General features: G+C 33.1%; 1 protein-coding gene across 1 annotated transcript in view; it reads right to left on the bottom strand.

The window, feature by feature from the left end:
* The window catches only part of LOC108754119 (collagen alpha-2(IV) chain), a 55766-nt gene that overhangs the window by 8929 nt on the left and 24009 nt on the right, over positions 1 to 22828 (bottom strand). The window contains exons 2-10 of the mRNA XM_018496195.1: positions 21297 to 21482; positions 7344 to 7388; positions 6655 to 6876; positions 5637 to 5699; positions 1546 to 1785; positions 1161 to 1322; positions 739 to 865; positions 374 to 523; positions 105 to 281 (exon numbers count right to left, since the gene is read on the bottom strand). Coding sequence (XP_018351697.1) covers positions 105 to 281; positions 374 to 523; positions 739 to 865; positions 1161 to 1322; positions 1546 to 1785; positions 5637 to 5699; positions 6655 to 6876; positions 7344 to 7388; positions 21297 to 21482 — 1372 coding nt within the window. The remainder of the gene's footprint in view (positions 1 to 104; positions 282 to 373; positions 524 to 738; positions 866 to 1160; positions 1323 to 1545; positions 1786 to 5636; positions 5700 to 6654; positions 6877 to 7343; positions 7389 to 21296; positions 21483 to 22828) is intronic.

Genomic DNA, 22828 nt, shown 5'->3' with positions numbered 1-22828 from the left:
AATTATATATATATATATATAACTTTATATGTTATATATATGTATTGTATATAAAAATTTCTAGTACTTTTTTGACTAATAAATTTTTTAATAGGTAAGTTTACCTGGAGGACCAGGATCACCGCGATCGCCAGGCGGGCCTGATAATCCTGGAAGACCTGGATTGCCGTCCGGTCCCGGCGGTCCAGTTATCGTTACTCCCGGAAATCCTTTGGCACCAATAATTCCGGGTAAGCCGGATAATCCGGAAGATCCTTGAGGTCCCATAGGTCCTGATAAGCCTGGAATAATTTATAAATAGCCAATTATTATTCATGACATTTGCTATAAAACGATTATTGATATAAAACAATAAATATAGAAAACAAATTACCATCATCTCCTTGTTCTCCTTTTATAGACGAGCCTTTCGCTCCTGCGAAACCAGGGTTACCTGGAAGTCCTGGTGGTCCGGGCGGTCCTATGAAGCCGACCTTTCCTGGCAAACCTGGTGTTCCTGTTTCGCCTGGTTCGCCTGGGGGACCTGAAAGAAACAAAAACTTTGGGTTACAAAATTGATTTGCAAAAAGTTTTTCCTAGATGGAAACGAGTATTAATCTTCAGCAATTTGTTGAAAGTATTATATGTAATATCATTTTTCACTTAAAAAAAGATATAAAATAATTATACCTATTGATATAATTGACACGAATAAATATTAAATATCTTTAGAAAAGAGAATATTAAATGTTCACTGACCAAGATCTCCTTGGATCCCGATATTTCCAGCGATTATCTCATCAAGTTCTGGGATGTATTTTCCGGGTTCTCCTTCAGCTCCTTGTCTACCAGGTGGACCACGATTTCCTTCTTCCCCTGGTTCTCCCTTTATTTAATAATTATTAAATAATGCAATATATCTAACTTCATATATCTAATTACTACCATATATAACTCTTTAAATATTCATTAATCAATTTGATATTACTAAAAATATTGCAATGCACATTGATAATTTTAAGTAATAACAATTAAAAATTAAATCGTCATGCACATAAAGTTGATATAAAAAATCTTTTTATGTAAATCTTACAAATTCTTTTAATTTAAAATTTGAAAAAAAAATTAATTTTATTTGTCAGAATTTTTATATATAAAGTCAAATATATTATTTTACTTACATCATCTCCATCCGGACCAGGCAATCCAGCAAATCCTGGAGCTCCCTTCTCTCCCTTTTCACCAGCCGGACCTGGCGGACCCCCGACACCCTGCTTACCTCTTGGTCCATCATCACCTTGTTCACCTTTTATACCTTTGATACCCAAGAATCCTGGTCGACCCTAAATAAGAATTGCATTCTATTTACTGTCACAATATTTAACTAAAATATTTTAATACGCAAAAAAAAATAATCGTATTATTTATGTCGAGCACAGTTTTCGATTTCTTATTAATAATATATTTTTTATATTTGTAGTCTTTTATAGAGAGTGCAGTTATATTATTTATATTATTTCGAATGTATTAATAATTTTATGATTACATTTAATACAGCATAATTACCTGTGGACCTTTGGCGCCCAATTCTCCCTTGCGACCTCGATCACCATAGAAACCCTTCATGCCTTTTGCACCCTGCGGTCCTTTCACAGGCAACGAATTTTCCGTCTTCTTGTACTCATCTTTACCCGGTGGTCCAGACTCTCCCCTGTCTCCTTGTTCGCCAAGTTGACCCTTCACACCGTACACGGTGTCACCGCGTTCACCTTGCATACCTGGCAAGCCAGGTGAACCTGGTAAACCCTAAGAGAATACAAATATCTTTTTCACTTTATCGCACTTAATTAATGTAACTTGTTAATTCGCTTCATTACGTAATCTGTCTTATGAATTAATTTTTGATAAATATTATTAACATTGCTTTGCAAAAGCTATATCTTAACATTATTATTCTTTAAATAAAAAAAATATGTCAAAATATATTTTAATCTTTATGTATTATAGAATATGTTCAAGTATACATTTAACTCTGCTAGTCTGTTCAAATTTATTATGTGATCATATTGCTTGAGTGAATATAATTAAAAAAAACTCTAAAACATAAAAAGTAAAAAAATTTCACAGAAAAAAGATCTTACTATTAACAGACAAAGTCATCAAATACCAGAGAAAAGAATTAAATAAAATATTGGTAAGAAAATAAATTACATTTTGAGTTAAATACGGATCGGAACAGATCAGAGTTAAGTATCAGGTCTTCCCTTACTCCTGAATCAGCGTATGCTGAAATGTTTGAAACTATCAGTTTCCCGTTTAACTAATCAACTCAAGACTCGTCAAGAGATTTGTAACCGTGCGATCGTGCGCGATACCCTCGAGACACCCGGTATACCTTGATGTAGTTCTGCCGGTTCTGCCTATATATTACATACGCATTACGCTGAAGTTACATCTAGCGTGGCAGAGCGTAAGTGCATGTATTATGAGTCCATTATAATGCTAATTTAAGTGCACGTCCTGGTCCATGCCTGTTTATTTTTACTCCGAGCGAAATGGAGCTACTACAGACATGGACTTTGCGAGACTACTTCAAACAATGCAAAGCATAATATTTTGCTTTTATTAATGCAGTTAATTAGACCTACGGAAATATTTCAATTATTATCATTGCTTCTAACAAAATTAAAATCTTCTAACAAGATGTAAATTTTATTCTATGATATTTTTAAATGATTGAGCCTTGACTCCGTGATTATATGTAATTAATAGGAGTATTTTAAATATATGCAATTATGTAAAATTTATTTTTATAATTAATGATAATACGATATTGAAAAATTTGTGACAATGGCTCTTATTAAATTACAAGTGGAAAATATATAATAAATGGAGAATAATATATGTTAAGATATTATATCGATACGTCAAAATTAACGAACGCGAATGATGAACCATTCAATCTTTCTTGAGAAACGACGGAAATTTGTTATCGCAGTTTGTCGAATTAATTGCCGATCCGCCCTCCATTTGTATGGGAGAAAAGGTGCCGACTCGAAGTTCGTGCCATCGCCATAAAAAAATTACCCATGCAATTGTGCAGCTCGTACGATTAACGCATTGACAATGAAAGAACCGGTTTTCGGTAGCCGATTGTGTCTTCCTTAATGGCGCAAGAGGTGCAGTCAACTTTTGCCGAGGGTCAAGAAGGAGAACTCGGGCTCGTCGAGTTTCTCAGAAGCCGTTGTTCGCCGAGTAAAATCTTCCCTTCGTCATCTCGTGCGAAGAGACGGACTTCTCTTGCGCTATCAGCGACAGTCGTGTCAGCAGATAGCAGCTGACAACGGACGCAACGCTTCGGATTTCAACGTTTCGTATTTAGCGATTAAGTACGAAGTTCTCGCACATTTTAATACTTTCTTTTCTTTATTCTCTTCGTGTATTCACTTGGCACTGCTCTCAAGCCGACACAGTTGAAGTTATTTCTAGAAAATCGCGATGGAAGAAATAGCTTTTTTCTGCAATACGCGACTTGGTAAAAAATATTAAGAAAAAAATTGTTTACAAAAAATAATGTATACATACAAAATTAATACAAGATTTATATTGCAATACAAAGTTTATATTATAGTTATAGATATGTATTCACTTGGCATGAAACACTACCTCTTTATTAAATTGATATTAAATTGATGAAAATAATTTTCTTAATAAATAAAAATTTCTTTAAAACGAAAGGATTGATATATAAGATGATGAGAAAAAGATAGCTTCTTTTCTGCAGTGCATGTAAAAAAAAAATATTAACCTTTTAATGTCACACTATAAATTTTGTCATATATAATATACTGAATATTAAGTAAAAGTATTGCATATAAATGAGCATGTAATATGAGCATATAATATGAGCATTATAATCAATTTTTTTAAAAATGTCATATTAAGAAATATAATGATAAAAAATTAAATGTATCTTTACTAACAAAGAAGTTAAAGTTATAAGGTATAAAGTAAAAGAAACAGTCGGATATGCCATACTCCGAGTGACATCAAAAGGTGAAGAAGAAAGATAAGTTTTTGGTGAAAAAACGATACACAAAATTCGCACGTTACATGTTAAATAATTGTCTCTGAGATAAAAGAATCGTTAAGAATTAACAATGACGATAGGCACTTATCCTGAATTTGATCGATTTGTCATACATCGAAAAAAGCTTTTTTCTCTGTGATCTTTCATTAGCGGAGCTGTGAATCTTCCGAGAGAAGAGTCTGTCGCTTCGTTCGTTAATTAGCTGTGTCAATTGAATTGGAAGCAAGAAGAAAGCTTCGCTTCCTACACGAAAGTAGCTGATAAGCGGCTGTATCACTAGTAAGTACACGTGCTGAAAACGTTAAAACCTTTCCTTTTTAGCAAAAAGGGTTTCCTTGTGCCTCGGGGGATACGTGTAACACGTGCACGTAATTCAACCCTACGGGCATAACTTGGAGTATTGCGGATACAAGTGGTGCAGATAACTTTCGAGTGGTCGTCGCATCTAGCTCTATACGCTTTAAGAATCTCGTAAAATTCCGTCGTCTGATTTATACGAACCGAAATACTCGCGGCATACGTTACATTACCATATCGCGCTTTCCGTATCGCACAGCTGTAATTTAAGAGAAACGGTACCCTATTCTTTCTAGATTACAAATCTACCATCCGTTTCTTTCTTTTGAACGAATATGTCTTTCTATTTTTAATTTAATTCATTCTCTTTCTAATTTATAAGTTACTTTTTCATACTATAATCTTTTCTTTCATATTCAAGAATTTTAAATAATATATATAAGTATTTCTATTCTAATATCTCTATGATTATTTCTACAATGAAAGGACGGTTTTGCTGAAGTATCTAAAAATTTATACCGATCTGAAAATAATTCCGTTGTGTCATAACTAATGCCTCTAAATAAATTTTCAGATACTTCAGCAAAATCATTCTTTCTATGTAGATGTTTAAAATAAAAAAGGATAATGTCGAGAAATTTATTAGCATATGTGTGTCAATTAAAATTAATAATGTTTTATTCTTATACTGTTCGATTTTTTTCTAACTATTCTTGACCAAAATTTTCGAATCATTCTGTAGCAGTCGAGACACGCGAACACGTATTCCTCTTTTAGAGCGTGAACATTCATTTCGACCAATATTGCGTATTTTTACTTAAAGCCTGAATGTGCATTTGCGTTCGTGTTCAGAGGTGACTTTTAACTCGACGGCGTGTAAGAGGATTCCTTGGAGCGGTGCTTATCGCGCGACGGAAATCGCGATTCGCGCGGAATTCTTTCGGATTCTTTCCGCTTCTTTTCTTCCTCTTTACCTGATACCCCGTAAACATTGCTGGGGAATACTTTGGAGCAGCAAATGATATTTCATGTGAGCAGGTGGCGTTTCGCAAAAAGGAACGAAAGCCATCCCGAAAGTTGGACTGTCGAGCTTGTCTCCTTCTTCGTCCTCTCTTTCTTCTCGTTTTCCTCCTTCATATCCGTTCTCCGGGGATCTACCTAAACGCTCGCGCGAGGGTTCACCGGCCCTCGAGAGTCAGCACCGATCGACCGGTGTTACGGTACCTTAAACAACCGTGGGATAAACAAGCGTGCTTCTGTGATTACTTACAAAGTCGCCTGTGTCTCCTGGATAACCCATCTCGCCGGTGAGCCCCTGCTGTCCTCGATAACCCTGGAAACGCAATCATATCTTAGAACGACGATTGCTTACAAGGGCAGATTACGGCGGAATTAATCCATAATTTTAGGAGAAATAATGTATTTATTATATGGTAATTCTCTTTCTAGTATTATGTAATAAACTCATGAAGAGATCAATTTCAATTACAAGAAACTATCGATATAAATGTAGATTAAATGTTAACAATATATTTATAAATTAATTATATATATATACTTATTTTCATAAGTACATGTATATACTTTTCTACATATAGAAAAGTTTATAAATTTAAATTATTAATGTACGATATGCACTATTACTGATTTAAGATTCAATTACGGAGAATGAAAAAGAATAATTGCATCACACATGAATATTAATAATATAATGCTACGATATAATTGTCAATTTAATTTATTTTACTTTAAATGCGAAGCGCCACTACGGTCTGAATGTTAAGATATTGAACTATTATATATATTCATTTAAATGAATTAATTTCAGAAATGATAATTGCGTGCCGATAATTTAATCTTAAAAAACTGTAATGAACTTATATTTGGGAAATTTGGAGGGATTATTAATATTTCAGATTGATTGCGTTGAAAGTCCGACATATGCAATTATCATTTCTGAAATTAAATCATTTAAATGAATATATATATGTTATATATATATAATAGTTCAACATCTTAACACTCAGACCGTAGTGGCGTTTGGTATTTAAAGTAATGTATTTAACATAAACGGTCTTATTTCCAATCTTAATTTATTTTATTATTGCACTGAATTTTTATCAGTAAAGTGATGTTACATGAAAATGAATAATAGAAATATTTAGATATTAAATTTTTTTGATAGCATAAATATCGTTATTAAAATATGATTTTAAACGTTCAAATTATTAAATAATATACTTTACATTAAATGTGGCACATATTTCACGTTAAATGTGAATTCTTACCTCCAAACCATCGATACCGGGATTACCGCGAATTCCTTTGGCACCAACCGAATTTATACCTCCATCACCAGGTTCTCCCGGGAAACCATAATCGCCCGAGGGACCTGGTACACCACGAGGCCCGAAAACTCCGGGTATACCGGGTGCACCAGCACGACCATCGGTTCCGTTGCATCCGTCCAGTCCATCTGGACCCATCACACCGGATACACCAGGATTACCCTAAGGAATGCTTGCTACAATTCCTCTGAATGATTCTTTTACATTTAAAGGTATAAGAATGAAACGTAAAACATTAGACTAAATTCAGCTTGAAAATTCACTAAATTTAATTTAGAAATGCAAGAAGCTCTTGATTTCAATCTTTTCTTTCTTATAATACAGAAAGAAACCAAAAGAGAATTTTTTGATTAAGATTTCATTTATGTTCTATAGTTAGATTATATCAAGAAAATTTGTTTGTTTTCACATATTCATTAAAAAAAAAAAAAAATGATTAGAATTTATTTTATATTGCTTAAGCTTTACTGTGTGTGAGATAATATACATAATATAGAAATAACAAAATTTAACACATATTATATAATATGTGATTATTAAAAAAAATAAAGATATTGAGACACGCATATACTCTAATTTTGCGGACTTTGATTTACTTCGAAAGATGGTAGAGCAGCTAATATACGTACGGAAAGTCCTGCAGCTCCCATAAATCCTTGTATACCATCGTCGCCCTAAACAGAAGAAATAGAAAATAATGTCTGATTTTTTTACGATTTTCAACGATTATGAATGCAAATATAAATACATTGCTGGTATCGTGCTTAAAATCATATCAATGTTAATTAATAATTGTTTCATATTAAAATATAAAGCTAATTAATTCGATCGTTTTTATCATTTAATAAAATAATCCGATTTATCATATTATTATTTTATATTAATTTAGGCTTGGATTTCAGAGAATAATATTTCGGAACTGAAAATATCAGACTAATCGCCGAATGCTTTTTACGATTAATCTCTATTATCTCCGCGCTCAATTATGATTAACTTGACCATCGCCGCACTCAAGTACATCTCGTAACATTATTGCAATTGCAGATATGATTGCGTTGTATCCTTGATTCGGAGGGAGGTCGTCCGAATCATATCATCGCGACGACGCCGTTGTAATTCAAAGAGCGCGACATTCTCAACCGGGTGTCGGAGATCCTGGAAAGTGCGTATGCAAAATACGTATGTAAGTGCGTGCGTATGCAGAAGAGCGTAAATGCATTTCGTTGATGACATCCACCGCGCTTCACTTCGAGCTGGTTAAAGGGCGGCTGTGCAACGTTCTACATCTGGACACGTTCTCGCCTAATTAACGATGCGTCTAGGTAGTTTCTCTCCATCGTTTACACAACCCGGCGTACATTTCTCATCTCATCTCATCCAACATCCAATACAAACATCCACAGTCCCCATCAGAGAAATATACGTTTATGGAATATACATTTACGGAACTTTAACGTCAGATAAAAATTTGCAAATGTTATTTATTGCTAATTTTGGAATTTCAATTTCTTGCTATATTATTTCTGCCTTTCGAAATATAATACATAAATAGAACACATTAGATGTAACTGGATATGCGTGGTAATAATTCAAGATATTGAAGAGAATATATATCATCAGAAAACAAGGTATAGGAGTATTAAAAACGTATAAAAATAAATAAGTAAAATAAATGTTCAATTTAATTATGAACAATCTCTGGAAAAAAACGAGAAATCGACTAAGAAAGCAAAACTTGTTCCTTTTGTTTGACCGTTAAGAAAGTACTAGGTAGGGTACATTTCTGCTAATTTCCACAAGAAATACACTTGTAGTAGACGCTAAACAGATAGATTTTACTGCTTTTCGTTGGCTTTTACGTGGCGTATTTGCATTAAACATCTTGCTCGAATGCTGCGTGTGGTTACAGCGTCATTACTTGTTCCCCTTGAGTTTTAACGTGTTTATTGCATTCGCCGAGAATTTACGCATATCCTTTCACAAAGATACTATTGTGTTCGTCACAAATGTCCGATACTTCCGATGAGAATCCGCAAGAAGAAAGTTCTCTTCAAAGAAAGTACACTTAGAAAAATTGAGTGCTTATGCGAGATAGAAAAAATTTATAAAACTTTAGCTTACAATCGTTAAATTAAAATTTAAAAAAAAATAAAACAATCGATAAAACTGATTTTTTAATGTGTGACTGTAAAATGTATTATAATAAAACGACAAGACTTCTCTTTAAAAATTATTATTGCTTTTATTATGCAAGATATAATACAACAACAATTATTAGAAATTAAATTCTTTTTGTCAGAAACAGAAAGAATAAATTTACAGAAAATGAGAACTCCATTTTCGATTATTATGATAGCTTTCAATTATTGCAAAAAAATATGCGTGATAGCTTTTGCGCGTGATAACTTGAGAATACTATTTAGACATTTAAATAAAAATTAGAGTTTTAAATAAGCGATCATGCGTTGTAACTTAATCTGCATTACGTTTTAATGACATAATTTTCTTGTCATTTCTTAGAAGCTTTGTCAACATCCTTCTCTGTTTTGTTTTTTAGAAGCTTATCGTGGGGTGACATTGCTTATCACTATTAAGCGTGTGCGTATCAGTTATCCAATTTAAGCACTAACAAAATAAGACATTTATTATAATTGGAGACAATATTACTAAGTAAGTACTGTGAAGTTACATGCAAGGGAGCATAAATTTATAAATTACATTCATAAGAATATAACATTACAATAAATTTTAGCTGTAAATATATTGAATGTTTTAGGAATTGGATAATTTAATTGTTAAAACTTTTCAAAAGAATTAAGGAATTATTAAATTTGCATTTTAATTCTCCGCTAGCAACGTTGGACTTTAAAGGCGCAATTGATTTTTTTATTGTTTGAATTTGGTAGATAAATTTAAATCTGCAACAAATAAGTAAAATACAATTCTACTTCCATGATAGCAAAAATTTGTTGTTAAAGCTTTCACAAATATGTAAATAATTTTTCAGATTTTTATATATAATATTCGAAACACATATAAAAATTTGAAATTCGAAGATTCAAACTGCGGATGAAGGGTCAAAATTTCATATTACAGAAGGATTAACACATATTTAATTACAAAAAATGTACTACTAATTATTTTAAAAATTAAATAAATAAATACATACAGAATGAGTTCTACTTGACCGAGAAATTAAGATATATTGTATTATACAGACCAATGAAGTTATAAACGAATTAAAATATAGCTACAACGCAGTACGAAATTTTTTTCTCTATTCAGACGCCATTGAGCTTATCATGCATAAATGTCTACGCATAAATGCGTATTAACTTGTGTCTACGCGTAACTTGTGTTCAAAACGGGTGTCGTTATCAGTTGACCTCTTACGTAAGATGTAAGAAACGTGTCCGATTACAAACGTTATAACAGCGACCGAGGATTAGCAATTAAAAAGTTATGCGATATAAAAATCTACATTATAAAACTAATAGTGCTTTGTGTATCACACAAATATATCCGGTAATGCAGCAGGGTAATGTAATGATAAAATGTGTTTAAGCGATGGCCATGAGAATGTTCTCTCACGTTGTAAAAATAAAATTTTGTCTTGTAAAAATAAAATGAGTCACAGGTTATGTAATATGCTATTAACTCAAATAAAAGATTGGAACGGGGAAAATCTCGTTCTAACGTATAGTAAAAATTTCATAAAAAATCCATTGTTGATAATATATTCATAAGCCAATATCACGGTGCTGTAGGACAAGCATGGCGGTGGACGGGAGATGCCATTTATGGGCATGCCCGATACAAAATTGATACGGGATGCCTTTTAAAGGCTGGTATTGATTGGGTAGCTGCTGTCTGGTGTGAACGAAAGGGGAAACCCACTATGACACGGTCGAATCAGACATTGTATCTGTAAATGGGATGCAATGGATATAAAATACTGACATTTTCTCTTTCTCTTGGTAAGAAGAAGTTGTCACATATACTTTCATGAGATTGATTGACGGGATGTCATCCATATTAACGTAATCAAAATTTTAAAAGCGCAACTTGAGTGCAATTTTGTTTGTTGTAGATAAATTACATTATGTATGAAAAAAGCTCGATTATATAAAATTAGAGTATACAACTTTAATATAGTAGAAATTACAAAAGTGTGAGAAGAGTGAAACAGAAAAAAGAAATAAAAATTTTAATTAAAGGAAATGTTATTTCATTATATTTTATTACACATATAATATTTAAATGTTTTTAATATAAATTTATGAAATAAGATATAATTTAAATATTACATAAATATTATTAATAATAGTTGGATTGAGGTCACTCAGTTTTATAAACAAAATTTCATTACATGTATTAAAGTTTATATGTTTTATAAAGATGAGACTATTCGGATTAAGTTTGTTTTAATTAAATTAATTTGGGGATTAAATTATTGTGGCAATTATTTCGATTATTTCAAAAGCCGAAACTGTCGAGCACCGATGAGATAAAGCTGGACGCGAAAGGAGGCCAGGAGGAAATGAAGGAATGGATACGACGTCACAGGAGACGTTGCATATGCTAGAATATATACCGCAGAAATTTTGAGAAGGGATATACAAGCAGAGTGAGAGAGAGAGAGAATGGATATCTGAATATGAGATCATACGGACATCCGGTTTCAGGAGTGAGCTGGGTTCACAGTGCGATTTGTCAATGGGAAGTGCGTTATCAGCGCGCGTGATGCCTCCCCATCCTCCCTAGTTCTCAACTTCCAGCTTTTGTCTCGCTTGATCTCTGACAGTTTCGTCAGAGGGACCTGATTTTTTAACGAACGCGAAAGTTCCGAGAAGTAGGTCACGAAGATTAACTTAGAGCCTGTCACGAAGAAGTAGGGAGACAGCTGCTGTGTATCATAATTTTACTTATTATAAAAATGTGTCGAGTAAAATATACGATTTTTTGTTTCATTTTAATTAGAAAAGATCTCTCGGAGGATTAATCGCGACAATTTATTTGGGCGATGAACTGGAAATGTGAAGAAAGATTTCGAGATAGTTGGATGTGAAATATTTCCTTTTATGTAAGGTGTTCCAGAAATGTTAAAGATAAATATTTTTGGCAACCTCGATTGCAAATTTATCTAAGATAAGTATTTAATAATATTTTATATAATTTTCACATTGATATTGCAATCAATACTTTACATTACTGATATATTATAAATACAATAATTATATATATTAATATACGAGTATAGTAATCCTTCGGTGCACATTATGGGGAACAATACATTTGGATATTGGCATACCTAACTAATTCAATTGTCTGTAACTTTTAAAAAAATGAACATATTCTAAAAAAAATTTTTTATTTTCAATCGAAATATATATCTTTAATAATAAAAAAATTATAAGTAATAGAAAAGGCATAAAAAAAAAAATGCTATACTTAAAAGCACCGAAAATTAATATTAAAATACTATAAGAAATATTAATAATTCTAATAGAAAGAAGATTTATTCAATGAATGATTTTGTAAAAATTAAAATGTCTGTCAATTGATTTTGCACGTCTCAAATTTTACGCGGAAATAATTTCGCGAGACGTATGATGGTAATACAGTCCGATGCTCGCTCGATGGCAGACCGGAAATGCGTTTCACCCCCGCATTTTGCGATATCAAAGAGTAGCAATGAACGCGTAGGACTGCAACGCGTGTATCCGTTTTACGGTCATTATCGGTGTTGCACGGTGTCCCTTATCAGTGTGCAAATTGCACCGGCAAAATATTCATAATATTCACGAAAATGGGGAAGACAGATGCTGATTATCGATAACACATCATCTTTCAAGATTGCTAGAGGGTAGTTCCGTTCTAAATGTAAATGTTGGAATATAAAATTTTATTTGCTGAAACTACACATCGTTCATTTGTTATAACAATGCAAATAAAGAAATAAAATTTTCCAGAACAGTTTAAATGTTTTAAATATTAAAATTATTGTATTTTAATTTTAAAATGCAATTTCGATAATAACAAATTATGGAAGAACAAAAGTATACTTTTGAGGTATGCTTTCTTTCTTTTTTTTAATATTTTCGCTCAATTTTGCAAGCAATTAAAAAATTCCAATTTTGTTATCTCATTGTTATAGCAATACGTATTGTATAAAAAAATCATTGTTAATGTCTCACAAATTGGCGTTAATAATAAATTTTATAAAATTGTAGGTGAAATAAGGAAATATAAATTGCAATTTTAAAGGAAGAAACAAGCTCTGGGATATGCACCCTTATTAATTTTTTAAACCTTATAAACGGAAGATATTTATAATTAAAGAATACTTCTCGTGAAAGTTTGCATGAAAAGCATACTCGTTTGAACGTACGTCGATTACGATAATGAACGCTTCGTATAGGGATTATAAAAGCTTAATTTTTAAATATCTTGAATATTTTATGCTATACTTAGTTTCAAGCTACTTTACACTTTGCGAAGAACCTTTCTTTTAAGATAAACTGGAAAACAACATTTTATCGACAATTTTTTTCAAAGAGTTGTACTGCAAAATGCACGAAAAAAGGCATTGTTACATATACCTCACGTAATATTAATATGTATAAATACACCTGCGTAATATCTGTGTAAAAAATTACCAGTGTAAAAATAAAGTAGATATTCGTTACGTTACTCGCTGCAATAACATTTTCAGGAATAATCGCGACTGTAATACATTTTTAGTAACTCGGGATGCGCCCGCCGTATATTTTCTACAGGGTGCTGAATCGAGTTTCTCGCCGGTAAAACTGTTGCAGCCATCATCCGACGTGGTGTCAAGGGACGTGGTGCGTCAGTTTAACACGGTAGCTTCGGTACCGAGAAGAAGAACACTTCGGGTCCACTGCCGGCGTCGAGGCGGAGATTTCTTTATCGGCGCTTAGATACCCTACTTTTCCGGACGTAGCAAAACAAAACGGGGGCCACACGCGCCAAGCACTGTGTCCGACTCCCGCGTTCGCATCTTCTCTTTCATCGCGTGGGCGTACGGCCGGCCTCTGACCTCCTCCTCTTGCCGCCCTGTTAAAATTTTCTTTGCTCTTTCGCTCTTTCATCTATCCCGGGCACCCCCCTCACGCCCCTCTCCACCCATCGTCTCCGCTCGTTTTAATTAGAACGGTACCGCATCGCTTGTTTTAACGGGCATTCGGGGGCAGTGAAATTTCTCGGGGACGGTTTTAGACGCTGGGGAGAATGTGAAAATGAAAGTTATGACGTGCGCGCTCTAAAATTGCCGCTCTAAAAAGCTCGCGGGCTCCGCTTGATAGAGCCCGGTCACGTAATCATTGGTGCTTTCTGGCGGTGTATTTTAATAATCCGTCCACTCAACCTTCGCAACGGAGGATCAACGTCCCCTTTAATTTTCCCGAACGAGAAAAGCAAACCCTTGGAGTTTACATCGCACGCTCCTCTTTTCCGGTCGATTTTACACGATATGGGATAAAAGGATCTAAAATGTAGTCCATTTAAACAAATTTAGCAGCAAGACTGTAGACTGTATCTTAAAGAACATGATTGTTACTGAAATAATTATTTCATTATTATTCTGCATATATTTGTCTTTCTTTAATAACATAAAACTTGATCGGTTTTTTGCACTTAATAAAAATAAAATTTTAAAAAGTATTTTTTAACTCGTTTATATTTGTTTAAAGTATAATACAGGCTGTATTTTTAAAGTGGAGGAGAAAAGCTACGGTATTTTATTAAAACTTCTTTTTTTTTTTACTGACAACGAGAGAAAGGAATAAAAGATTTCCGATGTAATCTATAACGATTTTCTCATTTCAGTATTTCGAGAAAATGTCGAAGGGAAGGTAGCATTTGCTGAATGCGTTGAAAACATTTCATAATCGATCACGCCGACGCACCGTTTTTCCCGAGAAGAAAAGACCTTCCGCGTCGATGGAAGATTAGTTAAATCCACCTCGGCTTAGAGCAGTCGGATGCTGACCGCGTCTTCAGCGTGTCAATTTGTGTCAATCCTGGGGACAACGAGACGATGACGGAGAGACGGGGCTCGATCAGTCGCGCTGCTTGCACGTGGGTATGCACGTAATACGTAATATCTGGGTAATCGTTACGTAGATAGGGATCAATGCCAAAGCAGCGAGAAACGCGCGAGAGATGCTAGCAATTTATCATTAACGCCCACGTCTGGAAGCCGCCAGGCCGAATCGTTAACCCGAAGCGGCAGAATTGTGCCATTCCCACTACTCCTGTGGTAATTTCGAGAGCGAGGTCTGCAACGCGCCCGTGTACAGCGCTCGGGGGAGCCGAGCCATCTCCCTTGGCTGGCCAGAAAGGACCATGACGTCAGTTCGGTCGTCGTTTTACGAGTGACACCGTATAAGCCATCGGCGAGGGAACCGATCCCCATCGTAAATTTTGATCGGTCGGTTAAATTTGCACGACGATACGTACGCTTTGAATTCATGCTCGCCAATTGAGGTCTAAAATAACGGATAAAACAAAACTGGCGAAATTCTTAAGGGTATACGTATTTTTTCAACGAAACGAAAAAAGATCGTTCTCTGTAGAAGAAGATTTTTTTTTCATTGAAACTATAAAAATTGTATTGTCAAATGTAAATACTGATTTTATATTGAACTTTTTCATATATACATAACATTCAGTTTCATATAGAAAATATAAATTTTCAATTCCAATTATTTTTTTTTATAAATTATACATTTTAAAAATTGCATGGTAGGTGATTAATTGGATTATGCATTTTTTAAATTGCGAAAAATACGAATTTTGAAATATTTCTTTCGGGGGAATTTATTTAATCCAAAAGTTGTCAAGTTTGTTAATAAAACAACAAGATGTTTACGATTAAATAAAGCACACGAATTCCATCCACTAGAATTTATTATAAAATTAAGTCAATTTTAAGAAATATACGTTGTAATTATAACTCAAGAATTCTAACTGTAAAATGATGGAATTGATGGAAAGTCATGGCCGAATCGAGAAAAAGACTGGATTTAAAAAAAACCTCGTTCGATGTTTCTTCAATTATTTGCTTCTACTAAAAGGGATCATGACGTCAGTTCTGTTCATTTCAGACTGACTACGTAAGCTGACCAATAAGAAATACACGTTATGCTATAAATTAATGGTTTTCTCGCGAATGGAATAAACTTGCGTTAAAATGCGTTTAACGCGTGTTTCAGAATGCATCGTTCAATTACACAATACACAAGAAAGATGGCAGAATTATAATTTACTACAAGCTTCTTAAATGTTATGTTAAGTTAACTCTAAAGAGCACAACGGAAAATAGCAATTTCCATTTAAAATTATTTAAATTTACCTATAAATAGTATAAGTTAAGTATAGAATTTTTTTAAAATAAAATACTTTTCGGAAAAATGTTCGTATTATGCAAAAAATAATTTCTGAATTATAAGTAATTATGAAATAAGGAAAACAAATTGAGATTTTGTTTTAAATTACAATAAAATCTTAACATTATTTATAACCTTTATTTAATCCGAAGTTATTTTTTAATAAAAAAATATTTAAATCTGATTTTTACGTAGATATTTAAACAAAACATAAAGACCAAAATTTTTTACCAAGAAAAGAGACTGCCATCTCTCTGAAAAATTTATAAGTTTGTAAAAGGCATTCTTATATACTTTGCCGTGGTCCCGTCTGTTATAATTTTCGTTATGATATAATTTTATCTTTCTGAGTCCTTTTTCTTGCCGAGAGAGTTTGAAATAAGATACAATCGCCACTTTGGCTCGTCTCGGGGAAACTCTCCACCGAAATTCCCCGATCGCACGTACGATCTCGAACTGCAATCTCCTTAAACCTACGGGGAATCCCTTCTAATCCCCGAGTCCATCAATGTCCTCGTCTTACGACAAAGTGGCTTAAAGACGAGAAGTAGATCCCGATATAGGCGAGAGCATTAAAAATCTCAGGAAGTCCGATAAATCTAAAGATGCCGAGGAAGAGAAGGGAAAGGAGGGGCGACGCTTTCTTTTTTTTTTTTATTTCTTTAAACAGAAATTCGCGAGAACCCCGTAAATCAACTCGACGGTGGTGACCGGCACGACTGCGGCTCGCCAGTAGATACGAGAGATCGTACCTGTGCACACGCGGCTGTATATTTCTTCTCTTTGGCCAGCCAGAAAAGACCGTGACGTCATTTTACCTTCCAGAAGCGAGAGATACGCCTGATGTAATCCGCGCGTACATACATGTCGAGGCGCGAAAAAAGGAGTAACGAGGAAGCAGCAGAGAAGACTTACCGCGGTAGGAAGAGGAATAAGAAAAAGGAGAAAAAGATGATGATGAAGGAGTGAACGCGTTCCCAAATCGACGGCCGTTCATTACGGCGACAGAATGTGTAATTCGTCATGCCTCACGCCTTTTAAATGGCCTCTTCGCATTGCCAGGCGATAAGCCCGCTCTTCGCTCTCTCTTCCTTTCTGCAGACTTATCTCTTCTCGACGTCCTGATTCTCACTGTTTCTACGGTCCATCGATTTTTATCTGTTTATCGAATTCGAAACTTTGACACACAGATGAAAAAATAAGTCAATAATTTATAAAATGCAGTTTAAATAAGGACTGTCTTGAAGCGAGAAAAATATTTTTTTGTGAATAAGAGAAACTTTATAAGTTATAAACAATTGTAGATGAAAATCGACCGAGAAATGTTCAACACAAAAAAGAAAGTTATATTTGGCCAAAACGAGTCTCGACGTTTAATAAATATTTTTGCGTAAATTTGAAATTAAGATTTACGCAAAAATATAATTAAACAACAAGATTGGGTTGGCTCAAACCCGATTTTACTCGCTTATTTTGTATTTTATAAGTTATATCTTCATATTGCCTTCAGTCCAAGATGTGAACTTTGATTATCCACTTTGCATTTTTCTTATACTTGTAATCCCATTAATTGTAAAAAAATGTATAAAAATATATAAAGCATACAATCTCTCGCGCTACTTTCTATTCAAATATAAGTAGTTTATTTTGTAACTTTTTAAGTCTTCCTATGTGGAAGTGATTTTTAACTTAGAATTTCCCTGTAGCGAAAATGTATATAATTCAGATTTTCGTAACTTTTATAAAGATTATAATTATAGGCTTCAGCAAAGATGCAAGACATTATCGACACATACCGCGGTAGAACGATCGATGTAATACAATTAGCAAGTGATGTACGCCGCTAATTGAGAATGTGTGACACGCCGTGCATCGTTGTAATTGGTGAATTGTGGCACACGTGGTAACACATCGGTGCGTAATGATAACCAGAATTTTCGTTCTTGCATAATTTGGATTTACGACGGAGGTGGCACTTCCTGTCTGCGCCGATCGAAAGTTTTCTGAAAATGGACTGTTCGCGACGTACCAAAAAGATATGACAAGCCCCTTCCGGTTATCGATGTTATTATTCTTGAAATTTCTTCGTCAATTCCACTTAGACGATTACGAAACGTACATCCATGATAGGAAATAAATCATTGGAAAGTCTAGAGTTAACATTTCTTTATGAAGACATTTTTCTTGGTTAAATTTTGAAACGATAAAGAACGAATCTTCATGAAGAAAGATAAGTGAAAGAAAAAGATAAAACTGCTTTACAATTATAAAAGTAAAATATAACTTGTATCCCCAAATAATGATTCAATAATAAAATAATATACTATATACGTGTATATAAAGTATCTCAAACAAAATCTTGTAATTTTTAATATTAAATAATATTATATAGTCAAAATTTTACTTTAGATTAGTCAAATCGCAATTGTATATTTATCAGTTTCAATCAGTAAAGCTAATTGAATATGTAAAGTAATTATAAGGGGTATATGTATGCGCGTGTAAGATGTCAAATTATAATCGTCATGTAAAGCATTTAATTTCAAGTTTCAGTTACGAAGATTGACAGCGTCCTATTTCGCAGTCCGCACGCGAATGAATAATTTGCACGATTAATAAGCACGAGATGTGTCGACCACGTTTGTACGTATACCAACACTTTTCTCATATCGAGCGCAGCCATAACGTTTTATTTATTCGTGACATTTCGGTAATTGCGACGCTAAATCGTTCTACATTCTGTGTAACGACACGATAATAGTACGGTTGCGTGATTTAATTTTATAATTCTAAGTACAAATTTCTGCAATCTTAATTCACAAAGTTGGTATTGTCCGTTTGTCTTTTACAATCATCGCTTCTTTCACAGAATTGCAATGTAGCTAGAACACTGAATATAAGGCGAACGCGTTCGGAATTTGCAATTGATTTTAAAGCAGAGAATCTAGGATTCCTAATTAAATATTTAATTTAATGTTAATTAAAAGTTTTAATTAAACTTCAAATTCAGCTCTACATTGCTTCTAAGTTACGTAAATATTAATTTTAAAATTCTCCTGCAAATTTATGATCAACTAAATTTATTTTGCAGTTTTGCAACAAATTACGATTAAATGAGAATTAATTAAGCGGGGAATATATTTCTGTGCACGATTTGTCAAAATATTTTAAATGCAGCGCGTAATCTCGAATTTAGGAAATCATAATTCGCCGGCAATTTGCATGTCGCTTCAAAGTAGCAGAGCTCATCTCGTGTTATATCATATTGCACGGTGTCGCGCATCGATGCCGGTTGACAAATTGCGAAACAGCGGATTTGCAGGCTTTGTGTAACAGCACGTTGATAGTGCGGGCGGCATCGTGGGTGTTCGTCCGTCCGTAATTCCTCTCTCGTGTTCGCGATCTTCCCTCTTCCTCTGCATTTGGAAGCGTTCTGTTTCTGGTCGGTGACGCCACGATGCTTCTTTCCTCCTTCTCGTTCTTTTTCTGCCGTTTTTTCCTTATTTTCTGTCCCGTTTGGAGCATATGTAGCGCGGCGGACAATCGCGTTCGAATAGAGAGAATCGAGAATGCGACGAATATACGTCTGCTGTTCTCATCATGCGTTTCTTTTTTTCAACTCTTTCGCTTAAGACGATCCAATTATGGAGAGATGCTTCTTTTTTTTTTTCATCTCTAATGGTCGCACACGTAGTTTCAGAGATGCTCGGTATTGCCGTTCCGGTTCACGAATTTAAGTCATTATTTAGCATTTGTGATTTCTGAATAGAGTGGAATATTGGGCGGAGTAATCATGTAACTTATTCCCAGAGTCAGTGCAGCAATGAGATGCCTTAGTGCAAAGGAAATTTTGCCACCGCCATAAATATTTTTATTTAGCAATATTTTAAGTAAAATATTTTTAATATCTTTAATTTTTAATATCTTTAAAAAGATAAATTTACAACTTTTCATTTCTGATGCTAAAGTGGTTCGGAGTAAGGCTTTGTTATTGACAACTTTTAAGTGCTGAGAGATAAGCACCTATACGATCTAATGGTTTCTCTAAATTAATATACGATATTTGTTTCAAAAGAAATTAAATCCTACGAAAACGAACACAAATAATGTTAAGATTGAAGAATTTTTTTAAGCTTAATTTGGCGCCACCTCTCTTATTAATATATCTTTTGTGCAGTGCACAACTTACATACTTGTTTGTGGCGGTCTCATTTCGATTCAGAAAATCTGAGTGATTGCTCTCTTACTTAACAAATTAAAATTTGGTTTTTGAAGAACTTAGCAAAACAACACTGTATTTTTATCATTTCTTTTTATTTTTGTGCTTGTTGTTATATATATATTAATTGTTAAAACAAATATCTTGCGGAAATAAACGTCAGTATTTATTTTAAAAAAATTAAATATCATTTTATTAAAATTGTTAGTATGTAAATGGTTATCGCGTTTGCAAATACTGATCGCGAACTTTAATTAACGTAAAACACTTGCTTGTAAAGAAACTAATTACCATTGCAATTGATTTAACTGGCAATTGCATATGGATATATGTAAAATATATACATATAATTTTTTATTATTGCAATAAAAGTACATAAGGAAAGCAATTTTTGTAAAATAATTAATAAAATTAATTGTTTCAGAAGTTTTATGTATATAAATTTGCATTGTGTCAAAAATATCTTACACAAAATTAATAAGTATTTTGTTTGACAAATATCAGATATTTGAAAGTTCCTAAAAATATCAATTACAGGAAAAACAAACTTCCTCAAAAAAAACGAGTCGATTTTTAGGAAAAGTTGTACGTAACGGTTTACTTAAATCTTCCGATGTGGAAATATGAAATAAAACGGGTTTTATGTCAATACTTTTAGCAAATAGTTTCAAGTTCTACACCGTGAATTAGAATTTTTTCTTTTATTTTGCATCGCCAATGTTGGATTTATTCTAACTAAAAGGCTCATCTTTTCGCATTATGCGATAATACTATTACGTAACTAAATGATAAATATAATGTATAAATAGCATTCACAAATTAAGCAAATTTATAAACAGCTTTATAAATTTGCTTAATTTTCATCACTTACACGAGATGTCTAAGAAAAACTCCGACATCTCATGTAAGTGATGAAAGGTCAATAATAAAATCAAATCAATTTTTCTTACTCGGTAGCCCTTCTCTCCGGTGGCTCCATATTCTCCTGCTGCTCCTTTCTCGCCTTTGGGTCCGGGAGGTCCGTCGGGTCCGATATCACCTGGGAGTCCTTCCGTTCCTTGAGGCCCAGGTATTCCAGGAAATCCTGGCTGCCCTTTTATTCCCTTACAATTGCATTTGTACGAGTCTCTGCAAATCTGTAACACATTATAAATATCGTCTATTAGAAGGATTTTTTTTGCAAAGAGTTTTCGATACGTAGACGTGTCTCTTTTGTCGGGATCGATTTCGATGAGGTTTTTAAACCGACTTAAATGCCACTGAATTTCATCGATAAGCGGTTTAACTCATAAGCCGATCGTGATCAAATCCAAGTAGGATTTATGAAATTTTATTTATCCTGAAAACACTCGGAAAATAAAAAAACTCTTAGAAGAAAGCTCCCGCGAAGTTTAATAGTCTCTAATTTCACGCTCAAAAACACCACTTTATTAATGTCGAACGTTGCAGCAATAATTGAGAAATATGTACGTTCTACGCATTAACAGAAAAATGTATATTACGTAACTTGATAAATTAAATTTATCCAGAATGGAAATAAAAAAATTTGGAAATAGGACGGGTCTCGTTGTGAAGGCAGCGATAAAATTGATTAAAAATGGTTTTGTTATATCGTTAAAAAATCCGAATCGAGGATAGGGAAGAGCACAGAGCAAAAGCACATTGATCAATGGCGACCAGTGGCGTAAGCTTATAAGCGAAATTGACCAATAAAACTGAGAAAATAATACAATATTAAGGACATTTGTTATATTTTCTTATTTTCTTCGATATAAACATGAACATTATAATTTAATTTTAATTTTGCGGTACTTATTTACTTCGTGAAATTGATGAATTTCCTTTTTAAATCTTAAACTTTATGAAGCTATAATGCCTGTTTAATAAAATAATTAATAAAATAATCTCGCTTTTAAACAACAATGCAATTTTGAAAATATATGCAGCTGATTAATTTGTTCACAAAAAAGTTATTTTTTAACGAAATGATTAATTGTTTGATAGAGAGTTCATGTATTTAATGGATCATATCATAAAATAATTTTTTTAGAATTATAAAATAATCTAATTGGTTATAATATATATAATGTTCATATCATTTTTAATTAGAAAAATTGTTTAATGTGTGGAAATTTAGGCAAAATAATTAAAAAATGTGATTTTTCAAGTTATTGCCATGAATGAATTAAACAAATTACATATCTTATATCATACATTATCTTATATCAATTATCAAAGGTGAACTAACTTAACTTTATAAAAATCAAAATCGTCATAACTTAAAAAGAATAGTTTCTTTTAGAGTTATGAAACAAAAATTATATTTGATTATTATAAGAATATACTTGTTTTGTGCCAATATTATTTGATATAAGTCAATAATTTTTTGCTTAGTTAAAAACTAATTTTTTCTGTTTTGTAAGAAACTTAATTTTTTAAATTGTGTCATTTTTTAATCGAAGGAACGATATATATATATATA

Source organism: Trachymyrmex septentrionalis, unplaced genomic scaffold (assembly GCF_001594115.1).
Source record: "Trachymyrmex septentrionalis isolate Tsep2-gDNA-1 unplaced genomic scaffold, Tsep1.0 scaffold76, whole genome shotgun sequence".
Lineage (NCBI taxonomy): Eukaryota > Metazoa > Arthropoda > Insecta > Hymenoptera > Formicidae > Trachymyrmex > Trachymyrmex septentrionalis.
The sequence above is the reverse complement of the archived record's forward strand: the minus strand, read 5'-3'. Positions and strand labels throughout refer to the sequence as shown.